The 22,113-nt window shown below is 53.1% G+C and overlaps 6 protein-coding genes and 1 non-coding gene across 7 annotated transcripts; 6 read left to right on the forward strand and 1 right to left on the reverse strand.

The window, feature by feature from the left end:
- Positions 1 to 2,472: 2,472 nt before the first annotated feature.
- On the reverse strand, positions 2,473 to 3,345 carry N0V96_010103 (uncharacterized protein; the record flags this gene model as incomplete). Its single annotated transcript, XM_053196750.2, has 2 exons — positions 2,473 to 3,155; positions 3,213 to 3,345. 2 exons carry the CDS (start codon positions 3,343 to 3,345, stop codon positions 2,473 to 2,475), a joined length of 816 nt encoding a protein of 271 aa, XP_053045905.1.
- A 2,446-nt stretch (positions 3,346 to 5,791) lies between these two features.
- On the forward strand, positions 5,792 to 7,606 carry DCR2 (Phosphatase dcr2; the record flags this gene model as incomplete). The annotated part of the gene is made up of 4 exons (XM_053196749.2): positions 5,792 to 5,806; positions 5,869 to 6,711; positions 6,760 to 7,286; positions 7,339 to 7,606. 4 exons carry the CDS (start codon positions 5,792 to 5,794, stop codon positions 7,604 to 7,606), a joined length of 1,653 nt encoding a protein of 550 aa, XP_053045904.2.
- A 3,459-nt stretch (positions 7,607 to 11,065) lies between these two features.
- N0V96_010105 (uncharacterized protein) lies at positions 11,066 to 12,058 on the forward strand (the record flags this gene model as incomplete). The annotated part of the gene is made up of 1 exon (XM_053196748.2): positions 11,066 to 12,058. The coding sequence occupies one exon, from the start codon at positions 11,066 to 11,068 to the stop codon at positions 12,056 to 12,058; it is 993 nt and encodes a 330-aa protein (XP_053045903.2).
- A 1,206-nt stretch (positions 12,059 to 13,264) lies between these two features.
- On the forward strand, positions 13,265 to 14,289 carry GST2 (Glutathione S-transferase 2; the record flags this gene model as incomplete). The annotated part of the gene is made up of 5 exons (XM_053196747.2): positions 13,265 to 13,402; positions 13,493 to 13,681; positions 13,738 to 13,775; positions 13,828 to 13,847; positions 13,907 to 14,289. The coding sequence occupies 5 exons, from the start codon at positions 13,265 to 13,267 to the stop codon at positions 14,287 to 14,289; spliced, it is 768 nt and encodes a 255-aa protein (XP_053045902.2).
- A 227-nt stretch (positions 14,290 to 14,516) lies between these two features.
- On the forward strand, positions 14,517 to 14,611 carry N0V96_010107. Its single transcript has one exon. It is a non-coding gene; the product is annotated as a tRNA-Ile (tRNA).
- A 463-nt stretch (positions 14,612 to 15,074) lies between these two features.
- Positions 15,075 to 17,281, forward strand: BBP1 (Branchpoint-bridging protein; the record flags this gene model as incomplete). Its single annotated transcript, XM_053196746.2, has 6 exons — positions 15,075 to 15,228; positions 15,289 to 15,499; positions 15,560 to 15,777; positions 15,969 to 16,192; positions 16,255 to 16,572; positions 16,625 to 17,281. The coding sequence occupies 6 exons, from the start codon at positions 15,075 to 15,077 to the stop codon at positions 17,279 to 17,281; spliced, it is 1,782 nt and encodes a 593-aa protein (XP_053045901.2).
- A 1,348-nt stretch (positions 17,282 to 18,629) lies between these two features.
- On the forward strand, positions 18,630 to 21,904 carry N0V96_010109 (uncharacterized protein; the record flags this gene model as incomplete). The annotated part of the gene is made up of 4 exons (XM_053196745.2): positions 18,630 to 18,958; positions 19,022 to 19,294; positions 19,344 to 20,252; positions 20,308 to 21,904. The coding sequence occupies 4 exons, from the start codon at positions 18,630 to 18,632 to the stop codon at positions 21,902 to 21,904; spliced, it is 3,108 nt and encodes a 1,035-aa protein (XP_053045900.2).
- Between the last annotated feature and the right edge of the window lie 209 nt (positions 21,905 to 22,113).

Consider the following 22,113-nt stretch of genomic DNA (forward strand, 5'->3'; position numbering starts at 1 on the left):
AACTTTGGGACTTTGGTATTCTGTGGCCCCTGAGACTTTTCTCAAAGTATCGTTCTCGCCGCCTCATCTCCATTCACGAGGGGCTAGGTCTGGCTCCTTGGCTGGGAACCGCTTGTGCGGAAGAAGGCGTGTAGGTAAAGCCAATTCCTAGAATAGAATCGGAGGAGCGGCCAAGTCTCGCCCCTGAAGCTTTGAGGGTGTGATATCATGGCTTGCCAGACTATCGAGGCAGCGATATATTTTGCCCTGTGTCAAACCCCTGGGCGTCACTCGTGGGCCTCGAACCTGGCCCTGCGATATTAATTTGCTGCCTTGGGATGATCTACAAGTCTCCAATGGCTTGCTTCTGGGCGGTGTGTAATATCCTGTCTTGTCTCGGCATTGGTTGAGGTCCGGTTCGCTTCGCCAGCCAGAGGTTGCTGCCTGTGAGGGGTGACGGGTATGTTTGCGAAGTCTCGGAGAGGAACGAGAAAGAGATTGGATGCTTCAATGGGATGTTTCGGTGCGACAATTTCGATAGCCTGGGGCGTTTGTCTAGACATTGGATCTATTTCGATCAGAATGACCCGATGGATCGTGGCATGATTTTTTTTTTTTGGAGGCCTCTTGATCATGCTTGATGAACTGTCACGACGCGATTTGGATCCATCTTCCAACATGATCTTCTAGAAGGAAGCTTGGATCGGTTTAGGCAATCTTTGTTGAACTGTTTTGGAGAGGAGTCGAGTTCGACGTACAGGTCGCGAAGGTATCAATGACAAGAGGCGTTCCCTATCCCCTTGGGAAAGAGCCGTAGCTGCTTATATTGAGTACCTTGATTACCTTGGTAGAGAAGTGGAAGATGGGGTTGAAGATCTCAACTGTTTGGCTGCCTTTCAGAACAGGGCTTATGGTCTGTGAATGCGATATTACCTGATGGTGCCTTGTGTGTATCTGTTTTTTGAATTTCAATGAACCGCCCTTTCAGAACACTCCTTTGACCTACTTAATGCCATCATGCTGGATGACGGCAGTTCTTCCAACGTTTGGCGTTGGCTCCCCTAGACAAGGGTACTAAGGATAAAGGGCTCGCAAGCTTCTTATCCTGCACCTTTGATAAAGGGAGCAGTACTGCACCCTTCTTTCCGCATTGTCTCCTTGTTCATCATATACTAACGGTCCTTCTCACGTATTCGTGGCCTAATAACACTAGTAGGCGGACTGATACAAGTTCTAGTGATTTAAGTATTCTAGAGCATATTCACTTATAATCTTTTCACTAGTCCAAGTCCAACGATACCTCTTACGTATTCTTCAGTTCCTATTAACGGGTCGGCGGACGATGAACGATTCTGGTTGGATCATAGTGTTTTTTGTAGAGATTTAGATGTGTATCAAGATTGGGCACCGGTACGTTCACCACTAATGGTCGCGAACTACCAGTTCCAACTGTCCCGGACGCATCGAGCTAGACTACGGAGATAAAGCTACGCACTCACAGTAGCGGCTCTAGAGTCCTTTATATATCGTAATGCTATTGTTGTATGGCATCCGATGGAGATTGCAATAATGCGGGCAGGGCTCAGGCAGACGCAGCCTTCCAGTCCCATCAGAGAAGCTCAGCATATCTATCGCGGGGTCTCAATCTTTTCAATCGCTTACGTTGTTCCAACCATGGTATGAGATCTGAAGTAGATCACGATATTCGGCCGGGGGCAGAGCAGGGGTGAAGGGACTGAGATGCTCATGGCTGAAAAGCTGAAAGGAGGGTCTGGTTACGAAACCGCAATCTGTCAGTGCTCTAGTAGTACCTTTTTACCTGTAGAGAAAGTCCAATGTAGATGGCGATGATGGGAGTTGGGTTTGAGCAACAAAAAGTGAGGGCACCGCAAGCATCAGGCGATCATGGCGGTTGACTGCGACTTTTGGAAGTTTACCTTTCTTGCCATCGGATCTATATGTGGTTGGCGAACAAGCCAGCCTTCGACGACAAAAGGCAAGCAGCTTCACGTGTATTTGCGTCGGCGCCTCATGGAGGAACATCCCGGTCGTATCAAATAGCCTCCGAGTCTACGATGCGATTGTTGTGGCCACCTATACTCCGTAGCAGAGCCCGGGGCAAAGATCCAAAAAACAATTGGCAAGGCTAAGGCATCAGTGCCAACAGGCAGTCCATTGCCTAGGTAGTCAATATCTAGGAGCAGGGTCTTGAGAAGCTGGAACTATAGGGAATAGCAAAAGACTTTTAGTTCTATTCCATTACTGTCAAAAATATCTTGTTTTGAGAAGACTCGTGCTGTCGATGCCATCTCGTTTTGAATCGTCTCCGCCCTTCCCTAGACCAAAGACGTACGTTATTTTAATCGCGTGCCTGGTTTGCGTCTCCCAATCATCTGTCGTGGACCGAAACGCCAGCCACCTCTTCCCGGGCATAGTATACAGACCCCATCCTCCGGGGCTCTCTCCCTTCGAACGCGTAACACCTCAATACGCCTAGTTGGCAAAGCGCTTCGCTCTCGCTTCCTGTCTCGCCTTCTCGGCAGGGTCGATGGCAGCGCTGCGCCTGGTCTCGCGTTCGCCGCCGCCCTCGCGACCGCCACCTTGGCGGCGGCCCCCGGGACGTCCTCCATCTCTGTTGTTCCTGCCGCCGCGACCGCGGGGTCCACGACCATCGGTGCTCTGTCGCTTGGCATCGCGCCCGGGCTGCTCATCGGAGCGCTCAGGACGGCCGCGCTTGGGACGTCTCTCGGGAAGCGCAGAGTCGAGACCGGCGACGCTGCCAACCTCGACGCCAAACTTCTTCGCGCGGTCGGCCTTCTTCTTGGCCTCCTCATCCTCGTCGATGCCGAATCGCTTAGCGCGGTCGGCGCGCTTCTTGGCTTCCGCTGCGGCGTCGGTCGCATCCAGGTTGAGCGCAAAGTCCTCCTTTGGCGCGGCCTCGGCAGCCTCTGCAGTCTCCCCTGTCTTCTTCTCCTCTTCCGCGGTAGTCTCAGCAGTAGGCGCAGGCGCGGCTTCAGTGGTGGGGGCGGTAGGTTCAGCTACAGCAGGAGAAGCGGCAGGCTTGGGTTCCTCAGGAGCAGGGGCAGCTTCAGCGGCGGGCTTGGGGGCTTCGGCGGCCTTGGTGGGCACGGTAGGCTCGTCGTCACTATAATCGATTTCATCCTCCTCGGCGGCGGCTGGATATTGTTAGGTCGCGATCGAAGAAAGCGCGTGTTCGAAATCGATTGACGTACCGGGCGCGGATTGCGCATCGTTCTCCTTGAGGCGATTGACCAGGTCGAGCTTGTTGCCTGTTGCGGGAAGGCTTCTCTCCTGGAGGAGCTTCTTGAGCTCGGGAACCTTCAACGAGCTGTAGTCGGTGGCCATGTTTGCGACAGTTAGGTGTGGAGTCGAAATGGGAGAGTTTTGATAGATGCGATGCTGGGACTCTGATGCGGCGGCGGCGATGCTGAATAGGTTTGCGCAACTTGGGCGAAGAAGAAATTGATGATGGAATTGGGGTGGAACTTGGAAGGCGGAGAGAAGGGGCGGACGTTGATGGATCGCCGGGGGTTATGACGATTTTTGAGGCGCGTCGTTGCTGCTTTGGTTCACAGGACGACAGCTTTGGGAAGGTAAGGCGAGGCAAAGGTAGGCAGGTACCTCCTATGTTTAGCAAGAAAGCGGACCTTCCCAGTTGCTCAAGCTGCGGCGCATCTGCTGGTTGCTGATACGGGTACGTACTCGGCTACCAAGCTTGTGCAGCTAGGTACCAGAGGTACTTACTGTGTAAGGGAAGGTGCCGCCGCGGTGCCTCCCATTCCATTAAGCGAGGATATGAGAGCACGGGCCACTGTTCCTGCATTGGTCCACCCATGTTGAAGCTGTCCCTCTCGAGGAATGAGTTTCCGTTGTTGTTGCTGGCGATTTGCGAGGCGTCTGAAATTGAGTTGAAGAATGCATCGTCGGATCTGAGAGTTCGGAGATGGGGCAGATTCTGGTTTCCAAAAATAGGCTGCAATAAAACGGTAGTGACAAAGAGACGTTCAACGGTGTTTCTTCTCTGCTCTTGTCTCATCAAACTCTTTTCTTCTTCCCATATAGCTTTGTCGGGGAGTGAGGTGACAACTTGCCGCAAAATGGGAGATGCATGTTTGCAGTACCAAGACAAAGGTATTGAGTCGACTCTTTGTCTCGTGAATAGATACCATGAGGCTTGCGTTGTAGAAATCGATGAGATGAGCAGCCACAACGTACCACCCAAAAATCTGAGAGTTGTATGAGATGAGAGACCTACAGGGTTGGCTTGGCATCTCATGTGAAGTAAGGTATTGAGTAGCACACCCGCGGCAACTCAGCTACTGCCACCATACCGGACTCATGTGAATGCAGATGATATGGTGCCCGATATTGACATAGAAAAGAATACGATGGTGATGAGGGTCCCTCCATCAGCAGCATCATCCTAAGTTGTTTCGAGCAAAGCGTTTCGTCGTGACTGACTCCAGCTTCACGTTGTTGACGACCAAGAGGAGTCCAACTGATCTTCCAAATTTATGATTTGGTTCGTCAATGCTTCTGTCATCCCGAGATAGCGAGACTTGATGATCATTAATTCGTCTCGTCCGTCCTTCCTCGAAGCTGCGAGAAACTGGGAGGATGGCTGTTTAACAAACTCAATTCGACTTCGTTGACGCGCGGCCGTCCTGTATTGAGTGTGGCGATATAAAGTGGGATAAGTAAGATACTATGGCAGATCTGCGTGCTAAGGGTGTCCGTCTCTTGTCTTCAGACCAAGCCGTCTCGAGCTTACGTACTTGGGGTGGTGACAGAGATGGAACGGGACGGGAGGCTCCACCGGCATGACGTTGACATGGAAGAAAGCTGTTGCTCAGCGGCTCTAAGCCGTACCTTTGGTAGTCAAAGTGGACGACGCGCGCAGCGATTATGTGTTGCTATTGCGTCGCACCACGGCCCGTGTGATGTGACGCGCAGCGTCATGCAACGTAAATGGCACTGGCAGATAGTACAGTACTAGATGGTAGAACTGTAACAGTCTGATAGACATGGACGCGTCAATGATGGTCGATGCCACGTGCAGCTGCTTACTGTTTCCCCGGCAGCTCTTCCGACCTCCTCCTGGTCGATGGCGTCGCCACGTCCCTCACGAAGTCCTCGCCTAACCGATTGGAGCCTTGGTGAAGTTGAAAAGGAGTTTCGGGGGGCGGCCTGGCCTTGTCAGGGGAAAAGCCAATGAAACCTTGATAACCTAATCGCGAGTACGTACCCCGGTAAGCCCGCTGATGGCCAGCGATGATTGATCGGTGGTATCTGTCAGACTCTGTGAGGGTGGTGGTGACCGGGCGCAATCACAGGGCGCCCTCAGCAATTACCTTACCTTAGCAGATGGGCCAAATGTCAAAAAAGTGCACTGCTACCCCGGATTCTGAAGTGGCAGTTGTCTCCACCTAAATGGGGCCTTTATCGACCGAGACTCGGTTGATTGCCTCGTGCCTTTTCTTGCTCCTTTTCTCAACCCCCCCTGTCGTCCGCTGAGCTGTCTTTCGAGTTTTGAGCCGACATCAAGCTCTTTCGCGCCCACCGCATCTACTTCTCTCAATCTTTGTTCCACCTTAGCCGACCTGCGGGCCATGATATGGCCTGGGTATTAGCTTGAACTTAGGCTCGCTCGAGCCGATTACTTCGTGTTCGTGTTCCCTCAGCCCACGCGCTGCGCTGCGCCGCTACCATCGATTGATCACGACGCCGCCGGCCTTCACATTGCCACGATCGTCCTCCCTTCGCTTTGCGACAATCGCAAAAGTCGCCCAACATGACGCGCCGTATAGTGAGTGCTGCTGCCACGCTTGACGACGCGAGGAGGACCGTACTAACGATGCCTTTGCTCAGGTACGGACGATAATCCAGCTCACCGCGGTGACGCTTGTGGCGTTCCTCGCCGTCTTCTTCCTCGACCGAAACTTCCGAGTTTTACCAAAGTCGATGCACCACTACATGCCGCAGCATCACCATGGCCTGATTGTCACGGATATCACAGTAACGAAATGCTCAAGCATAAACGTCTTCACATCCTGCAACCTCGACACCAACAAATGGCACCGAATCGAAAAGGACCTGTACCTGGGCAAGTCATGGACCACCAGCGCATATGTACATGTCGCACGAAAGAAGGAGGAGGAGCTGCTACCAGAGGATAAGGTAGTCATGGACGTGTCTGTCGGCCGACTCGACCCCACGACTTCTAAGAAGGGAGAGGAGGACGAGAGGTGGGAGAGCCGACCATACGGATTGTGGGTGAAGCGGTCTTCCAACCAGAAGGACAGCGACTCCAAGAAGGCCGTTACGGGTATCGATGTCCTCTTTGGCGACGATGCGGTTGAGGCTCGCGATGGCTGGCAGATCACCGGAACGCCCCTGCTGCTCCCTCTCAACGAAGAAGTCCCCGTCACCCACATCACTCTCCGGAGAGGAAGCCAGAAGGAGCCTCACAAACCCCAGCCGCGGATCCCCGAGAACGGCAGATTTAAAATCATGCAGCTGGCCGATCTCCATCTTAGCACCGGCGTCGGCAAGTGTCGCGATGCCATGCCTGAGGGCTACAACGGCGGCTTGTGCGAGGCGGATCCCAGAACGCTGGATTTCGTCCAGAAGATCCTCACCGAGGAGAAGCCCCATTTGGTCGTGCTTAGTGGAGATCAGGTCAACGGCGAAACTGCTCCTGATGCGCAGTCGGTGAGTGGCGTTGTCTCTGTCGGGCTGGGCGCAAACTGACTTTACTAGGCAATCTTCAAAATCGCTCAAATCCTCATCAAAATGAAGATCCCTTACGTCTCGATCTTTGGGAATCACGATGATGAGGGATCGCTTCCTCGAGCTGCTCAGATGCAAATTCTGGAATCGCTGCCATATTCTCTGGCAAAGGCCGGGCCCGAAGAGATCGATGGTGTTGGCAACTACTATGTTGAGGTCCTTGCTAGAGGCAAGTCGGACCATTCGGCACTCACTCTCTACATGCTCGATTCCCATGCGTACTCTCCCGATGAGAAGAAATACCATGGATACGATTGGATTAAGCAGAACCAGATTGAATGGTTCAAGAAGACTTCTACCAATCTCAAGAAGGCACACAAGGAGTACAGCAAGGTTCACATGGACTTGGCCTTTATTCACATTCCTCTACCCGAGTACAGAGATGCCGATCTCGCCATCAAAGGCGAATGGAAAGAGGGTGTTACAGCACCCAACTTCAACTCTGGCTTCCGTGACGCCCTTGTCGAGCAGGGTGTCGTCATGGTCAGCTGTGGACAGTGAGTTTCATCATCAACCCTTTATAGAGAACCACATCCTAACCCTATACAGTGACCATGTCAACGACTACTGTTCCCTCTCACTAGACAGCCAGCAGAAGCCAGCCCTCTGGATGTGCTACGCCGGCGGAGTCGGCTTTGGCGGCTATGCCGGATACGGAGGATACCACCGCCGCATACGTGTATTCGAGGTCGATACCAACGAAGCTCGGATCACAACGTGGAAGCGTGTCGAGTGGGGCGACACCAGTAAACGGATCGACGAGCAAATCATTGTTGAAGCGGGCGGGCCGATAGGCATCAGAGAAAAGAAGGCATGACAGAACTTTTTTGACTGAAATAAAGATGGAAAAAAGAAGAAGCAAAAGAACAAAAAACAAAGAATGAAGTGCTGGAAAAAATTTGGAGTTTCGGATCAGGTTAACTAACAACCGGTGTTTGGGTCTGGCTCATCAACTGAAAGTCTCTCGAATGAGAAGAAAGACTTTCATAAGGGGAAATTCATAGCATGTATTATTTTGACTTGTCAAATTGTCTGAAGGCATCATCTTTTGGGTGGACTGGCACAATACGAAGGCGGCAGTTTGAAGGCTGAGTGTGGAAGTGATGGATGGGCATCGGGATGGGAATGTGTACATGTATGTATCTTGGTAGGAGACATGACGGCCAACTTTCCTCTTTTTTCCTCACCTCGTTCTTGTCCCCCGTTTTCTTGAGGGTGTCTGTGTGAGTCTTTCCAATGTGGCAGGTAGCCGGGGAGATTCAGCGCTTGGTCGAGACCTATACGGCTTGGAGGGGGCACGCGGTTGGAGACCTGACATGCGGTTGGTGGATCAAGCGAGGCTGTTTGTCCTAAGGGTAAGGAATACCTAGCCCTAGGACTCGAGGACTCACACCGGCTCGTATCCTACCTAGGTGTATTAAGTTTAGGCAGCCTCAGTAGGTGGCGCATCCTCGAACATGAGCGGATGGTGGATGAGGCGTAAGGAGAGCAAGAAGGTCAAGCGGGTGTGACGAAAGCCCATCCGGTCCGATGGGAATATGCCGGAGCCTCTCACCACCAAGAGTAAGGTGCGAAGGTCACCGTACGTGCATTCTTCACCTATCACCATAAGCGATAAGGGAGCCAATGGCTGGGTGTTCATAGGGGGCGCCGGTGAAATCCCAAGATTCTAGGCGCATCGGGAACCATGGCGTAACAAGGGTCCTCATCAGACCATCTGGTCGGCAGGTTCTATTGCCCAGGTGGTGTTGTATTTCGGGATAACATGCATTCCGTCGAAGCGCGTAGGTTTGCTACACATTGCACAGTGTTGAATGTAGTCACCTTCTTTTTTTGCCACCGATGTCGTTGAGATTTCCGAGCAAAAGCTAGAGTCTAATAAGCGCTGTGGCCTGGAGGTGTGTACCCACGCAATCACGCGTGTGACCCCAAGGTTTTGGTCTTGCAATGGGACGTGGTGTGGGTGGGTAAGGTGAGATGAGGCTGAAAGTGAGTGTGTTTTCTGCGACAGAGGCTGCCAACATCATGCTCTCCGGAAGCTTCGCACAGGGCATGTAGTTTTTTTATTTGGACCTTGTTCTTTACTTATGTGAGATATCAAGATAGTTGAGATCACTTGTCAAGATATGTTATATTGCAGATGTACTGAGGAGACTGGAAAGAAGGTGTGTGGGCTCTCCATGGCTTGTGTTATTTTCCTTCTCATCCAGGTGTATGTATGACAAAGTTGGCCTGAGAGGTAGATAGGCCGGCAGGGGCCTTGATCAGGCTGCAAAGCAGTGGTATGGTTGCCGGGCGTCCCACTCACACTCCCTCCGGTCGACGATGGTTCTCGGGTACGGCACCCAGGGGTCCCGGCCCCGGGAAGACTTTCATCGGGACGGCCTGCGCCTTGGTGTGGATCTTACTCTGGTATTTGCCCCTTATTTGACATTCTCATCTTCCAAATCATGGTAAACTTGATGAAGAGCGTCGGAGGTTTGGACATTTGCATCGAGAGATTTCTACAAGCAGCTGAGGAGGGTGCGGAACGACGACATGGTCACTAAACATACCTCTTCGTCTCTTTCAATCTGCTCGTGACGTCCGTCTCACCTTATGTCCCAGGAGACAGTTTGATGCCCAGGGTTGGGATAGACTTGTCGTCAAATATTCCCGCATCTCGGCCTCTGTTTCCCTGTACAATGAAGATCGGCTCAGCAGGTAGCCGGCGGCAGTTCATCCGAAGGCAAAGTCCAACAATTCACGTACTAGAACCTCTGGAAACCGAGGTTCACATGGTAACATTGAGGAAAGCCTAACTTTTCCGTGTTTTTTCTTCTCAGGTAGTTGCTCGAGTTATTCAACCTCGCACGTTTCTTCTGCCCCTTGCCACGTTCATAGTCCTCAAACATCTCGAGGCTCAAAGTGCCTGGTTATCGAGGAAATCCGAGATTGAGGTCGCCTGTTCAGTTGGAAATCAGGCGATCGTGGGAGATCTCGCGTGTGGCTCATCTTTCGCCTCATCTTGTGCCGTAACATCTTGTGCCGTAACATCTTGTGCCGTAAAGTTGGTGTCCGATGTGGAAGTAGGTTGGCGCTAGGAGCACTCTGTTGGCAACCTCTTGCACCTCTTTGGTCGGTCTGTTCAGATTATCGTGTTCGTTGGTGTCTTGATTGTCGCGAAAGCAGTGAATTTCCCAAGCTACTTACTGTTCCATCGATCTCGAGGTTAGAGAGGGCAGACTATTCAAGTTTACATATCGAGTCCATTGCTTGGAAACGTCTAGGAGGGGCTTGCCGTGAGGATGGGTTGAGTCACTCATGAGCCGTCACTCTGTCTCCTGTCGGTAGAGCTTATTCGGAGCTCTGATTACCCAGTCGCAGAGATCGTCTTGTTGTTCCAAAAGGTGCAGTAGGCCAGTCGCCCATTTCCCCTCCGCACGCGCCTTCCAGGATACGCGGCAGGACTCCCGCCGTCGACGCTCTCCAATAAATCGTTTCTCACCTCGCCCCATCATAGAGACGCAGTTGCCGATTTTCTTTGGCACCAAGGTACTTACCCGCACCTGCTGGAAAAAGTATAATGCGTTTGACATCGGCGCCAGGCTCGGCGGCACTGTGTATGAGCCTCACGTCCATCAAGCGAAGCCACGGGAGTCCCAGAGCCAAGGGTGCTCTGCACAGTGCACGATCCCGATTTCTCAGGGCGACATAAGATTTGTTCGGCGAGAGGATTGAAGGCCTCGTGTCGTGCTAATTGCTCAGTTGTCAGCCACCAAGTTGAATCAGCATCGGGGAGGGAGGAGAGTTTCGAAGAGCTTTACCTCCGATTCCATCGAGCCATAAAACATTTTTGGCCCGTCCGCCTCTACACCTCGATCTTTCTCCCCTCCCCATACTCGTTTCTTTGGATCTATCGCTTGTTCGTATAAATCGTCAATCTTCGCTTGGTCTTTGCCTTGGTGCTTTCGTCCCCGATAACCCTCTCAAGTACTCTGGTAAGCTTCGTCAGCCATATAACTATACCTCTAGGAAGAGCATTTCTGACCTTACCTGCAATAGCTTCGATAGCTAGAAGAGTTCAACGCACAACTGCTTTCGCGCTTCGTTCTCCATCGGTCACCTAGTAAGCTTCTTAGACTATGTCCTTACCCATAACATCTCTATTGAATATAGCTTTTGTACCAACACGAATTATCTCCCGTCACTCTCCTCTCACAACTGAGTCTCCCTATTCGTACGTGAATAAACAACTGACCTAGAAAGACAGTGTAAAACGCTCGAGCCTATCATCATGAACGGCACACCCAAAGCTCCGGACGCTTTCTCGGCCCCCAACGAGTCGCAGCTGACGCCCACGTCGTTGCCGTCTCTGACGCCGCCGGAGCAAGTCCCTGCCCATAATGGTGCAGGGTGGAAATTTCTCCAGGGGATGGACATTGCCATGCAGGGTCATTGTCAGTACTTGGGTAGACAAATGCAGACCTGGAAGGGCTCGTATCCTCTTGGTTCTCGACGGGGTATTCTCCCGCAACAGCTCGTTGCGAACGCACAGCCAGGGCTGAAGAGACCCGACTGGCGATGCCCTTCGTCGGGTCAGCCACAGCCCCAATTCCCAGGCCAAGGTCCCAGCCATCAACAGCCCGAGGCTCAGCTGGAAGCACAAATGAAGATTGCTGAGGCGCAGCTCGAGGAGAATAAGAAGAAGCGCAAACGTGATGGGCAGCGCCGGAAGGAGAGAAAGCTCGAAAAACAGCAGAAAGAGCAAAAGCATCAGCAGCAGCAGCAACAACAGCAGCAGCAAGAGCTGCAACAGCAACAGCAACAGCTGCAACAACAACTGCTGCAATACCAGCAGCTGCAACAACAGCAGCTGCAACAACAGCAGCTTCAGGCCCAGCAGCTCCAGGCCCAGCAGCAGTCTCGACCACAGTCTCAGCTTCAGTCCCAGTCCCAGTCCCAGGGTGCAGACCACTGGAGCGACCTGGATTGGTTCGCAAATTCCGGTCTCGGGACCGCCGCCATAGGAAACGAGCAGATCGACCTGTTGTTCGACGAAATGGACGGGTCCGACAACACGCAGCGAGAGCAAATCCAGGCCTTCGACCAGATGATGATGTCAAGCGTTCCTCATCCCTACATTGACACTCCAGAGCCATGGGTTCCTCCACCGCCTACAACCTTCGAGGATGTGTTTCGCCAACAAGATGAGGAAGGTGGCGTGGAACTCGGCCCGTATTCTTCCATGTTGTTTGATCAGGAGCATTCGACGAGCAGTCGTGGCTAAATGCAGTGTGGAGAGCAACGATCCTGCACCATAGGCTTGCTCCTTTAGCGTCTTTAGCGTTATTTCCAGTAACTGATCCCGAGTTCTGTGGCCTAGGTTGTTTTTTTCCCTTTCATTCGATGATGTTGCGTCTGCTACCTTGCGGTTTAAGCCGCTGAGAAGGAGCAAAGTCATGTATATTCTAGGAGGATATCTTCGTCTTTATCTACCAGTTGGACCTAAAAAGGTCAATGGCGACATCGACGTTTTGACACGGGAATGTCTGAAATTGCCGCCTATTTTGAGAAGCTAGCCATATATTGGGTCTCATGATGGCTAATTTAGCAGATTTATCCGCAAAGTTTGTTTCCGCGGCGGTCGAGGTTCTCCAATCTGTGAGCTTCGCTTGGTTTCGAAAACCATACATGTCCCGTAGCTAAGCATTATCGATGGGATTCGTAGCACCACGGAGCTTGGCTGCCCAGGTCTCTATCGGCCGGCTTAGCTCGTGATAGGGTGCAGGCAGACAGGTATCCTGGAATTGAGCGAACCCTTTGGGCTGAGGTACGGAGGAGATGTCCGATCAATTCTGTTGGGCCATGTTGATGACTGAAAGGCGCAGATGTCTGTTTGGTAAGGTACCTTGAAGGAAGTTGACCTGCTTAGTCATTCCGTGATTAGAGGTTGGACCTTTGGGGGAAGGACTTCGGACTTTTGGACAGTCGCAACTGCATCGGAGGCCCCATACTTCGGTACACCAACCGGGCGCGGGGAAAGTGACGACATGTGGGCTGCAGACAGTCCCTGCCGTGATTTCTAAGCAAAATAAAGGTGAAAGCCCCGCCGTGCCCGCGCCCTTTCTGCTGCAATGGAGGGGTCACTCTGACGGAAGCAATCGTGCCACGGTACCACGTTATTCGCAGACAAGAGCTGCCAGACCGTCGCCCAGCGTGCCAGCTTCCACGGACCGTGTGTGGGGCGCCCGCCTGGATTATTAAGATGATGGCAGCTTACATAGCTCTGGTCGGTCACAGAGTGAGGGGTTCATATAAATGCGCCCAAGTGGCGTTGAGCTCAATGGCAGGTGGATTAGAATTCAGTATTTAGATTTAAGCACAACTTCACTCTCTGCACATCGCGGCGACATCACGTAAAACCTCCGTTCAACACTTGCATCGTAAGCATATGACATCTCGGCTAGGACAATTGAGTAAACAAATCTTCAACATGGCTGCCAAGACCAAGACCGATATCCACTTGTACACCACCGGTACCCCCAACGGCATCAAGGTGTCCATTCTTCTTGAGGAGCTCGGCCTGGAGTACCAGGTCACGCCCATCGACATCTCAAAGAACACGCAAAAGGTTGGCATCCCAGAACCGTCCAGTTGTACGGTAGACCGAGGGTCTATTTTAAACCCCTCTAGAGGCCATCATGCTAATGCACGGGTGCAGGAGCCGTGGTTCCTGGAGATCAACCCCAATGGGCGCATTCCGGCCTTGACCGACAAGTTTGAGGACGGAAAGACTATCCGCCTGTTTGAGTCGGGAAGTATCCTTCAGTACCTCGTCGACCGCTACGACAAGGACCACAAGGTCTCTTATCCCTATGGCTCGCGCGAGTACTGGGAGGTGAACAACTGGGTATGATCTACTTACACGTGACGAAGAGCGCCGTGAAGCTGATGCAAGAGATATAGCTGCACTGGCAGATGGGCGGCCTGGGTCCCATGCAGGGGTAAGTTGCCTATCACTTCTGATGACATGACAACGAGCTAATGAGCATTCAGACAAGCCAATCACTTCAAGCGTGCGCCAACTCCTAAATCGCTTCGGTTTGCTCTTATTCATTAACTGACTCTCGCACAGGCTACGCACCCGAGAAGATTCAGTACGGTATCGACCGTTACACCAACGAGACCCGCCGCCTGTACCGCACCATGGACACAGCGCTCGCGGCGAACCCCAGCGGCTACCTCGTCGGTGACCGCGTGACGATTGCCGACATTTCCAGCTGGGGCTGGGTGGCGGCGAGTAAGTGGGCGGGCATCGACTTGGACGAGTTTCCCGCGCTCAAGACTTGGCTGTTCAAGCTGGTGGAGAGACCCGGCTTCGAGCAGGGCCGCCACGTGCCTTCTAAGCACACGGCGCTGGACCACTTCAAGATGACGGATGAGGAGCTCGACGAGAAGGCCAAGGGGGCTGCTGCATGGATTCAGCAGGGGATGAAGGATGATGCCGCCAAGAAGTGAGAGTGTTAGGTGCTTGGTGATGCTCAAGGGAATGGGCCGTAAAAAGTACCGATGAACAAACAATTCAAGAAGAAAAGCATGGGATTTTCAAATATTAGCATGTTGTTTTCTACTGAACAATGAAGGATGTCATTAAAGATCAATGCACAATTACGAGTCGCGCACAAACAGTGACCTTCATGAAGCTAGCACCAGAGCTGACTTTCAATCTCAAATGAGTCCAATCGGGTCGGTTAGCTCAGTTGGTTAGAGCGTGGTACTAATATTTCACCTGAAATGTTGCGTAATGCCAAGGCCGGGAGTTCAAGCCTCCCACTGATCACATTTTTGATAAAATTGAGGTTTTGGTGCTGCTGCAAGTCAAACATCATCAAGACACGGGGTTTGGGACGGTTGGCAAGCTTTCGTTGGTTGGGTTAAATTCCAGTTGCCCTTTTCTTTTTCTGTTCATTGTGCTTTGGAGACGAAGGTTCGACCGACCGTTGGCGCTAGTACTCTTCTCGGTCCGCGTCAGTGGTATCGGACTTTGGCTGTCACGTGCACCTATCCAGCTTCCCAATCGGGCCCGCCTCGGTGGCGCCCGAAAACTTCGGGCCAATTGGCTCCCGCCCCTTAGCTGAAGGACAGAAGGCTCCAGGCTGAAAGGTTCCGTCACGGCCCTCCCATATTATTGCATCGGTTCCATATAAAAGTTCCCTTCCCTCAACCATCGAAATCCACAATCACCATCACACCACGCTATCCCCTCTAGCTGACAGCTTGCTCGCCATCGCGCATCAGCCAAAATGTCGTGGAGAAACCAGGGAATCACGGGTTCCAACAACATCCCGTTGGGGAAGCGCCGGTTCGGCGGCGATGATGGTGGTGAAGAGGAGTTCCAGGAAGCTCCCCCAAGCAATGGCAACGGAGAGCTGAAGCGCGGTCGCAGCCCAGAGCCTCGTAAGTCTTCGCATTGCAGTTTCTACCTCCTAACATAACAGACGCTAACGTCGCTTCTAGGTACCGATGCCGATGGCCCACGCCGCAGAAAGAAGAGAAACCGTTGGGGCGACGCGTCCGAAAACAAGGCTGCCGGATTGATGGGCTTGACGACGGCCATCACGGCGAACATGACCGGCGAGCAGTTGGAGGCTTACACCCTTCATCTCCGTATTACGGAAATTAGCCAGAAGCTTCGCATCGACGACGTCGTTCCCGCGGATGGAGACAGGTACGTTGTCCACACATGTCAAACAATGCGCAGCACCGAGCTGACTCCTATTCTCTACAGATCACCCTCTCCTGCTCCTCAGTACGATAACCATGGTCGCCGTATCAACACGCGCGAGTACCGATACCGCAAGCGCCTCGAAGACGAGCGCCACAAACTCATCGAAAAGGCCATGAAGACCATCCCTAACTACCACCCGCCACAGGACTACCGCAGGCCCACCAAGACCCAAGAGAAGGTCTATGTGCCTGTTAACGATTACCCAGAAATTAACTTCAGTATGATTGCTAACCCTCTAACCCTAACCAAAATTTCTTGTTTCCCTTGTTCCCTGCCTGGACTCTGGCCAAGCTTGTCATGCATCCTCCAGGTGTCTTGTCAGACCTGGCCTTGTTTGGAGAGTGGGACCGTCATATAACTTGCTTCACCCTTTTGATACAGACACTAACGCTTAGCTCTTGTCGTAAAGTCGGCTTACTTATCGGACCCCGTGGCAACACTTTGAAGAAGATGGAGGGAGAATCTGGCGCCAAGATTGCCATTCGCGGCAAGGGCTCAGTCAAGGAGGGCAAGGGTCGTTCGGACGCAGCTCACGCCAGCAACCAGGAGGAGGACCTTCACTGTCTTATTATGGCCGATACAGAGGAGAAGGTCAACAAGGCCAAGAAACTAATCCACAACGTCATTGAAACTGTAAGTCACTCCCCCTTCTCAATGTCAATTGGCAGCAAACGCTGACACCTCTCTTCTGCCAGGCCGCGTCCATTCCCGAAGGACAAAATGAGCTCAAGCGCAACCAGCTTCGCGAGCTTGCTGCCCTCAACGGTACCCTCCGTGACGACGAGAACCAGGCCTGCCAGAACTGCGGCCAGATCGGCCATCGCAAGTACGACTGCCCCGAGCGCCAGAACTACACTGCCAGCATCATCTGCCGCGTCTGTGGCAACGCCGGACACATGGCTAGAGATTGTCCCGATAGACAGAAGGGAGCCAGCTGGCGCAATGACGGTGCCGGCAGAGCTGGCTCGGCTGGCCGTATTGAAGGCGGAGACGCGGTCGACCGCGAGTACGAGGTACGTTTTTCTGCATTCATTATGGGAAAACCCAATACTGACTTTGCGATAGCAACTTATGCAAGAACTCGGCGGCGGCTCAGCCGGTGGCGCTGCACCTGCACGTATCGAAGCCGGCCCTGGTTCCTACAATAACAACGGACCCAGCGGCGGTGATGCGAAGCCCTGGCAGCGCGGTCCCACCGGCGGTCCTGCTCCTTGGCGCAGCCGTAACAACGACTCGCGTGATGATCGCGATCGTGGTGACCGCGACCGTGACGGTGGCGGCGGCGGCGGCGGCGGTCCTGCTCCTTGGGCCCGTGATCGTAACCGTCGCGATGACCATGGAGGTGGCCACAATGGCGGCCACGGCGGCTACGGCGGTGGTGATCACTATGGCGGCGGCGGCCAAGGTGGTTACGGTGGTCAATCTGCTGGCGCTGCTCCCGGTGCCGCTCCTTGGCATCAGCCTCCCGGAACCCAGAACGGGTACGGCGGTTATGGTGGATACCCGGGATACGGTGCTCCTCCCGGCATGGCTGCCCCGCCATCTGGTGTCCCTCCCCCGCCTCCTGGTGCTCCTGGTCTTGGAGCTCCTCCAGGTCTGGCTGGTGGCCTCAACGCACTCATCCAGCAGTATGCTGGAGGCGCCCCTCCCCCGCCTCCCTCGGACAATGCTCCTCCTCCGCCTCCCAGCGACCAACCTCCCCCACCTCCCCCTGGTGCCTGAAGTGGCTTGAGGGAGCTTAGCTGGTAGTTCAGACGACTAACTTTGATGCCAAGCTCGCATCTGCACACCGACTACGTTGACAACTAACGCTCAACTAACAACCAAGGATTCATACCATGACTTCCAGGGTTGGACAAGTGTTCGCACCTACGCATCGACGCGTTTTCCTCGCCTGAGTATTTGAAAACCCCAGTGGGGGCAGCAAGCACTTAACGCAAAAAGCAGAATCAACAGAACAGCGGATATAAGAAAGCAAATTGTACGATAGAAAGGGACGGGAATTCTAGTGGACACTAATCCATAGGCTTTTCTTTATGCTTCGGTGCGTTTCTTTCATAGCCAAAAGATGAAGTTCATCCCAATTGAGGAAACTCAGCCTGTCCACGTGAAGTTGTATGTGACACACTTGAAAGCTCAAAGCGCTGTATTGGAGTCGGATCCGAGTGCTGGAGAGGCAAAAAGAGTAGAGAGTTCAAGATGGCTAGCCACCCAAGCTGTCACCGAAACTCTGTCATCGTGGCGCTACGATATCTCGATGTCCAACACCACTCCAAGTCCAATCATTTTTCAACGGGCCAAGATTGAAGGGAGCCAGTCGCAAGTTTTCTGGGCGAGGTTGCATAAGTTCCCCGCATCGATGACATTCGTCTTGCATGTGAGGTGGGTGTGTGGGTTACCTGAGGCTCGAATGAAGGCCGCCGTTGGCGCTCTAGAACAGAGGATGGGAGCTTGGGCCACCTAAGGTACCTATATACTGTACAGCAACAGCAACAGCAACAGCAGCAGCAGCAGCAGCAGGCAGCTCCTACCCACTGCGCATCATCCCAGGCCAGGAAGGTGCGCCCATTGTCTGTCCCAGATCTGGCATGACGCCTTCCCACACCCTGAGCGCGGCGTTTCCACCTCCAGCCTCCTTCATCCTTCATCCCACTTGCAGAACTTCCCTTCTGTCGGCTGACAACTTTGCTCCGTCGCCTTTGTTCGTCTTTATCCATTCCTCGTCAGCTTCCTCTGTGACCCGTTCGTTTCCCCGCTGATCGACTGCTATCGTTGTTTCGCTAGGGGTTTCCAAAACCCATCCGTCTATTGCGCCTCTAGACCCTGTAACACTAATCGCAATTATCTATCGCTTTGCCTTATCTGAGCTTCCGAGGGTTCGTTCGCGCAACCCCTCTACCGAGCAGGCTCCGGCCATCTCCGTCGCCTTTTCTCCGAGGACGAAGCTGTAGGATTCGGAGCTTCATTGCCTGTTCGCGCAGAACTCGAGATTGTATCAACTGCATTGCGAAGCTTTCAGCGACACGGTTCTGAGTATTCCATCGGGCAATCCCAGCAATATTCGGTAGCAATGGCTGCCAAGAACCCCTTCGGGTTCACGACAGGTCCGGTCACCTTCTGGTTGATTGTCGTCTACGCAGCCTTCCTCATTCCTCTCGTTTGGATTCACGAATCCGTGCCGTCTGTTTCTAGCCACAATTCCTACACCGGCATCAACGTAACCGAGGCCTGGCAGGACTTGACGCACATCACCAAGAACTACCACCCTTACAACAGCCGTGCCAACGATGAGGTGGGCGCATACATCTTGACCCGGATCGAGGAGATCTTGAAACGCAACGGAGTCGACTATTCCAAGGAAAAGGATGCAGGCGGCGTCGTCTGGCCTCAAGACGCCCAGTGAGTGAATCCCGTCTGTTCGTTCTGGTGCCGAGAAAATGTGCTGACTGGAGGTTGCTGCAGTAGCACACCAGCTCTTCCACGCAAAGATGCCATTGAGCGTGCTTCGACGGGCCCCCTCGTAACCGTCTTCGACGACATGATTTCAAACGTGACGTACGCTGGCACCTCTGGCCCACTCGGTCAACCTGGTACTTCGGCCCATGCAACCTACTTCGAGGGTACGAACAAGCTTGTATACATCCGCGGCACAGAAGACGAGGACGGTGAATGGTGGAAGGGCAAGCGTGGCAACATTGGCCAGGGCGGCGTTCTTGTCAATGCCCATTACGACTCGTAAGTGGTGTCATTGTTATGCTGGACCGTTATACTGATAGACGAACAGAGTCTCCACTGGCTACGGAGCCACCGACGACGGCATGGGTTGTGTAAGCGTTCTTCAGATGCTCAACTACTTCACTTCTCCTGGCCAGCAGCCCAAGCGTGGAATTGTACTGTTGCTCAACAACGGCGAAGAGGATGGCCTGTACGGAGCCAGAGCCTACCACTACAGCCCTCTCTACTACTTCACAACCTCATTTGTGAATCTCGAGGGTGCCGGTGCGGGTGGGCGAGCCATCCTCTTTAGAACCACTGACTTGGAGGTATCCAAGGCTTACGCAAACGCCCCTCATCCCTTCGGATCCGTTGTTGCTGCCGATGGCTTCAAACTTCGAGCGATCAAGAGCGAAACCGATTATAAGGTGTGGGTTGAGAACTTTGGCCAGCGTGGCCTCGACATTGCATTCTACCGACCCAGAGCACGGTACCACACCAACCAAGACGATACCCGACATGCCTCACAAGAGAGTCTTTGGCACATGCTTTCCAGCAGCCTGGCTGCTGTTGATTCTCTTCAGAAGACTTCGGGCTCCTTCACTGGTAAGCGCAATGACGGAGACAAGAAGAAGGTTTCGAGCGGTTCCGGTACGGAGGGCGTGTGGTTCGACATGTTTGGCAAGGGATTCGCCACTCTTGAGCTCCGTGGCCTCTTCGCGTGGACATTGACTTTGCTCATCGTATCTCCCCTGATCTTGGTACTCGTCACCTATATCCTGTCGAGGCAGGACAAGTACTACTTCTTCTCAAGGAAGGTCAAGGTCGATATTGACGACGAATCGGTCCCTCTCGGAGGCTGGAAGGGGTTCTTCCGTTTTCCCTTGGCCCTTATTTTCTCGGGCGCGATTACCGTCCTCTCTGCTCTCTTGGTTCGGAGACTCAACCCTGAGGTTGTTTCCAGCAGTCCCTATGCAGTGTAAGCCCAAGTCAACTCCATCCTACATTTGTATGCTGACGCTTTATACTATTAGCTGGGCAATGACCTTGTCTGTGTTCTTCCTCGTATTCTGGACAATCTCGCGAGGCGCCAACGCCGTCAGGCCGAGTGCTCTTCAACGCGGTTATGCCCACATCTGGCTCTTCATCTTGAGCTGGGCTATCCTCGTTGCTGTTACGACCGCCGCCGACAGATTTCAGATTGCTTCGGGATATCTCTTTGCATTCTTCCATTCCGCCGTCTTTGTTGCGACGCTCATTACTCTCTGCGATCTTTTCGCGCTCCCGAGCAAGCGAGCCTACGCAGAGACGGCTCACGACGATCAGCAGTCCAGGGATAACATATCAGAGGTTCCCAACTCTGATGCTTTGATTTCTCCAAGTCCGCACGAAGAGGGAACCACAGAAGAGCCCACGGAAACAACGCCGCTTAGGAGTGGCGAGAATGGCAGTGGAAATAATGGCACAATACGAACGACATTCGCAACAACCTACCGACGCTCGCTCTCTGCCATCATGTCTAACCCAGACGATGATGACGAGGAGACCAAGGTAACTAAAGAGAAGCAGCCCTATGAGAAAGAACAACCGTGGTCAGCGAAGCTCCCATCTTGGACCTGGTTCTTCCAACTCCTTCTGCTCGCTCCGATCACCATCATTGTCTTCCTCCAAGTTGCTCTGTTCATCACCTCGGCTATGCAGTCTATTGGTGCCGATGGTGTGGATCCTTTGCTTCTCTATACCGCAATCGCCGTCTTCAGTATCATGATTTCTTTGCCTCTTACCCCGTTCATCCACAGGACGAGCTCTTTCGTGCCGTTGGCCCTGTTGTTCATTTTCCTCATTAGTCTCATCTACAACCTTGCCGCCTTCCCGTTCTCCGCGAACAACCGCTACAAGGTCAAGTTCATTCAGCGCTTGGACCTGGATAATGGAAACTCTTCGGTTTCGATTCTCGGCCTGCAAAAGTACGCCCGCAAAATGATCAACGAGTTGCCATCTGCGGCAGGGCGGGAAGTCGTTTGCACTCCATCCGCTGGCTTGCTATCTGATTGTCGATTCGATGGATCTGCGGTGTTGCCCAGGTTGCCAGAGCTGGAGAGCACCTCTTCTGAACTCGTTTTTTCAAAGGATCCATACGCACATCTCGTGACTGTTAACATTACTTACTCGAACTCGACCAACGAGTATGAGCTTTGCATCGATGCCCCAGAGTCAAAGCAGTGTGTCCTCGAATTCGACGACTCTGTGACGTTTGAGGTTCGGGAAAGCGCCGGTATCGATCCCCTTTTCAGCACACCTATTGAAGGGGGCATTGACGGCATCACGCTCTGGCGGAGAGATTCGTCTATCCCGTGGACGATTGACGTCAAACCAGCCGCCAAGCCCTCGGTGGCTAAGCCCGTGAAGCCAGTTCACGAGGAGATTGCGAAGGAACACGAGGAGCTTCGGATTCGTCGGGTTCGAAAGCCTGCAGGATTCAGCGGAAGAATCTCATGCTCTTGGAGTGATGCCAACGTTCGCGGGACAATACCAGCCTTGGACGAAGCTTTGCAATATGCCCCCGACTGGATCGCCGTCACCAAGCAAGACGTAGGCCTGGTCAAGGCATATAAGCGCTTCAAGGCCTGAGCGGATATCCGGACTGCTTCACTGTCAACTTGGTGAAGTTTGATTTCACTGTATTCCGTGGGGTTGTAGGGAAGGACGCTCTGGTTCAAGGCTAGAGCGGTACATGAAAGGCCATGAGCCCATGGAGAGCTGGAATAGTGTTTTGCTTCATGGCGGTTGGCGACTTGAATTATGTTCATTGGATGGCGTTTCGAGAGGCATCTTTCACG

The sequence above is a fragment of the Colletotrichum fioriniae genome (genome assembly GCF_027942845.1).
Source record: "Colletotrichum fioriniae strain IMI 355084 chromosome Unknown scaffold_13, whole genome shotgun sequence".
In the NCBI taxonomy this organism is placed as follows: Eukaryota; Fungi; Ascomycota; class Sordariomycetes; order Glomerellales; family Glomerellaceae; genus Colletotrichum; species Colletotrichum fioriniae.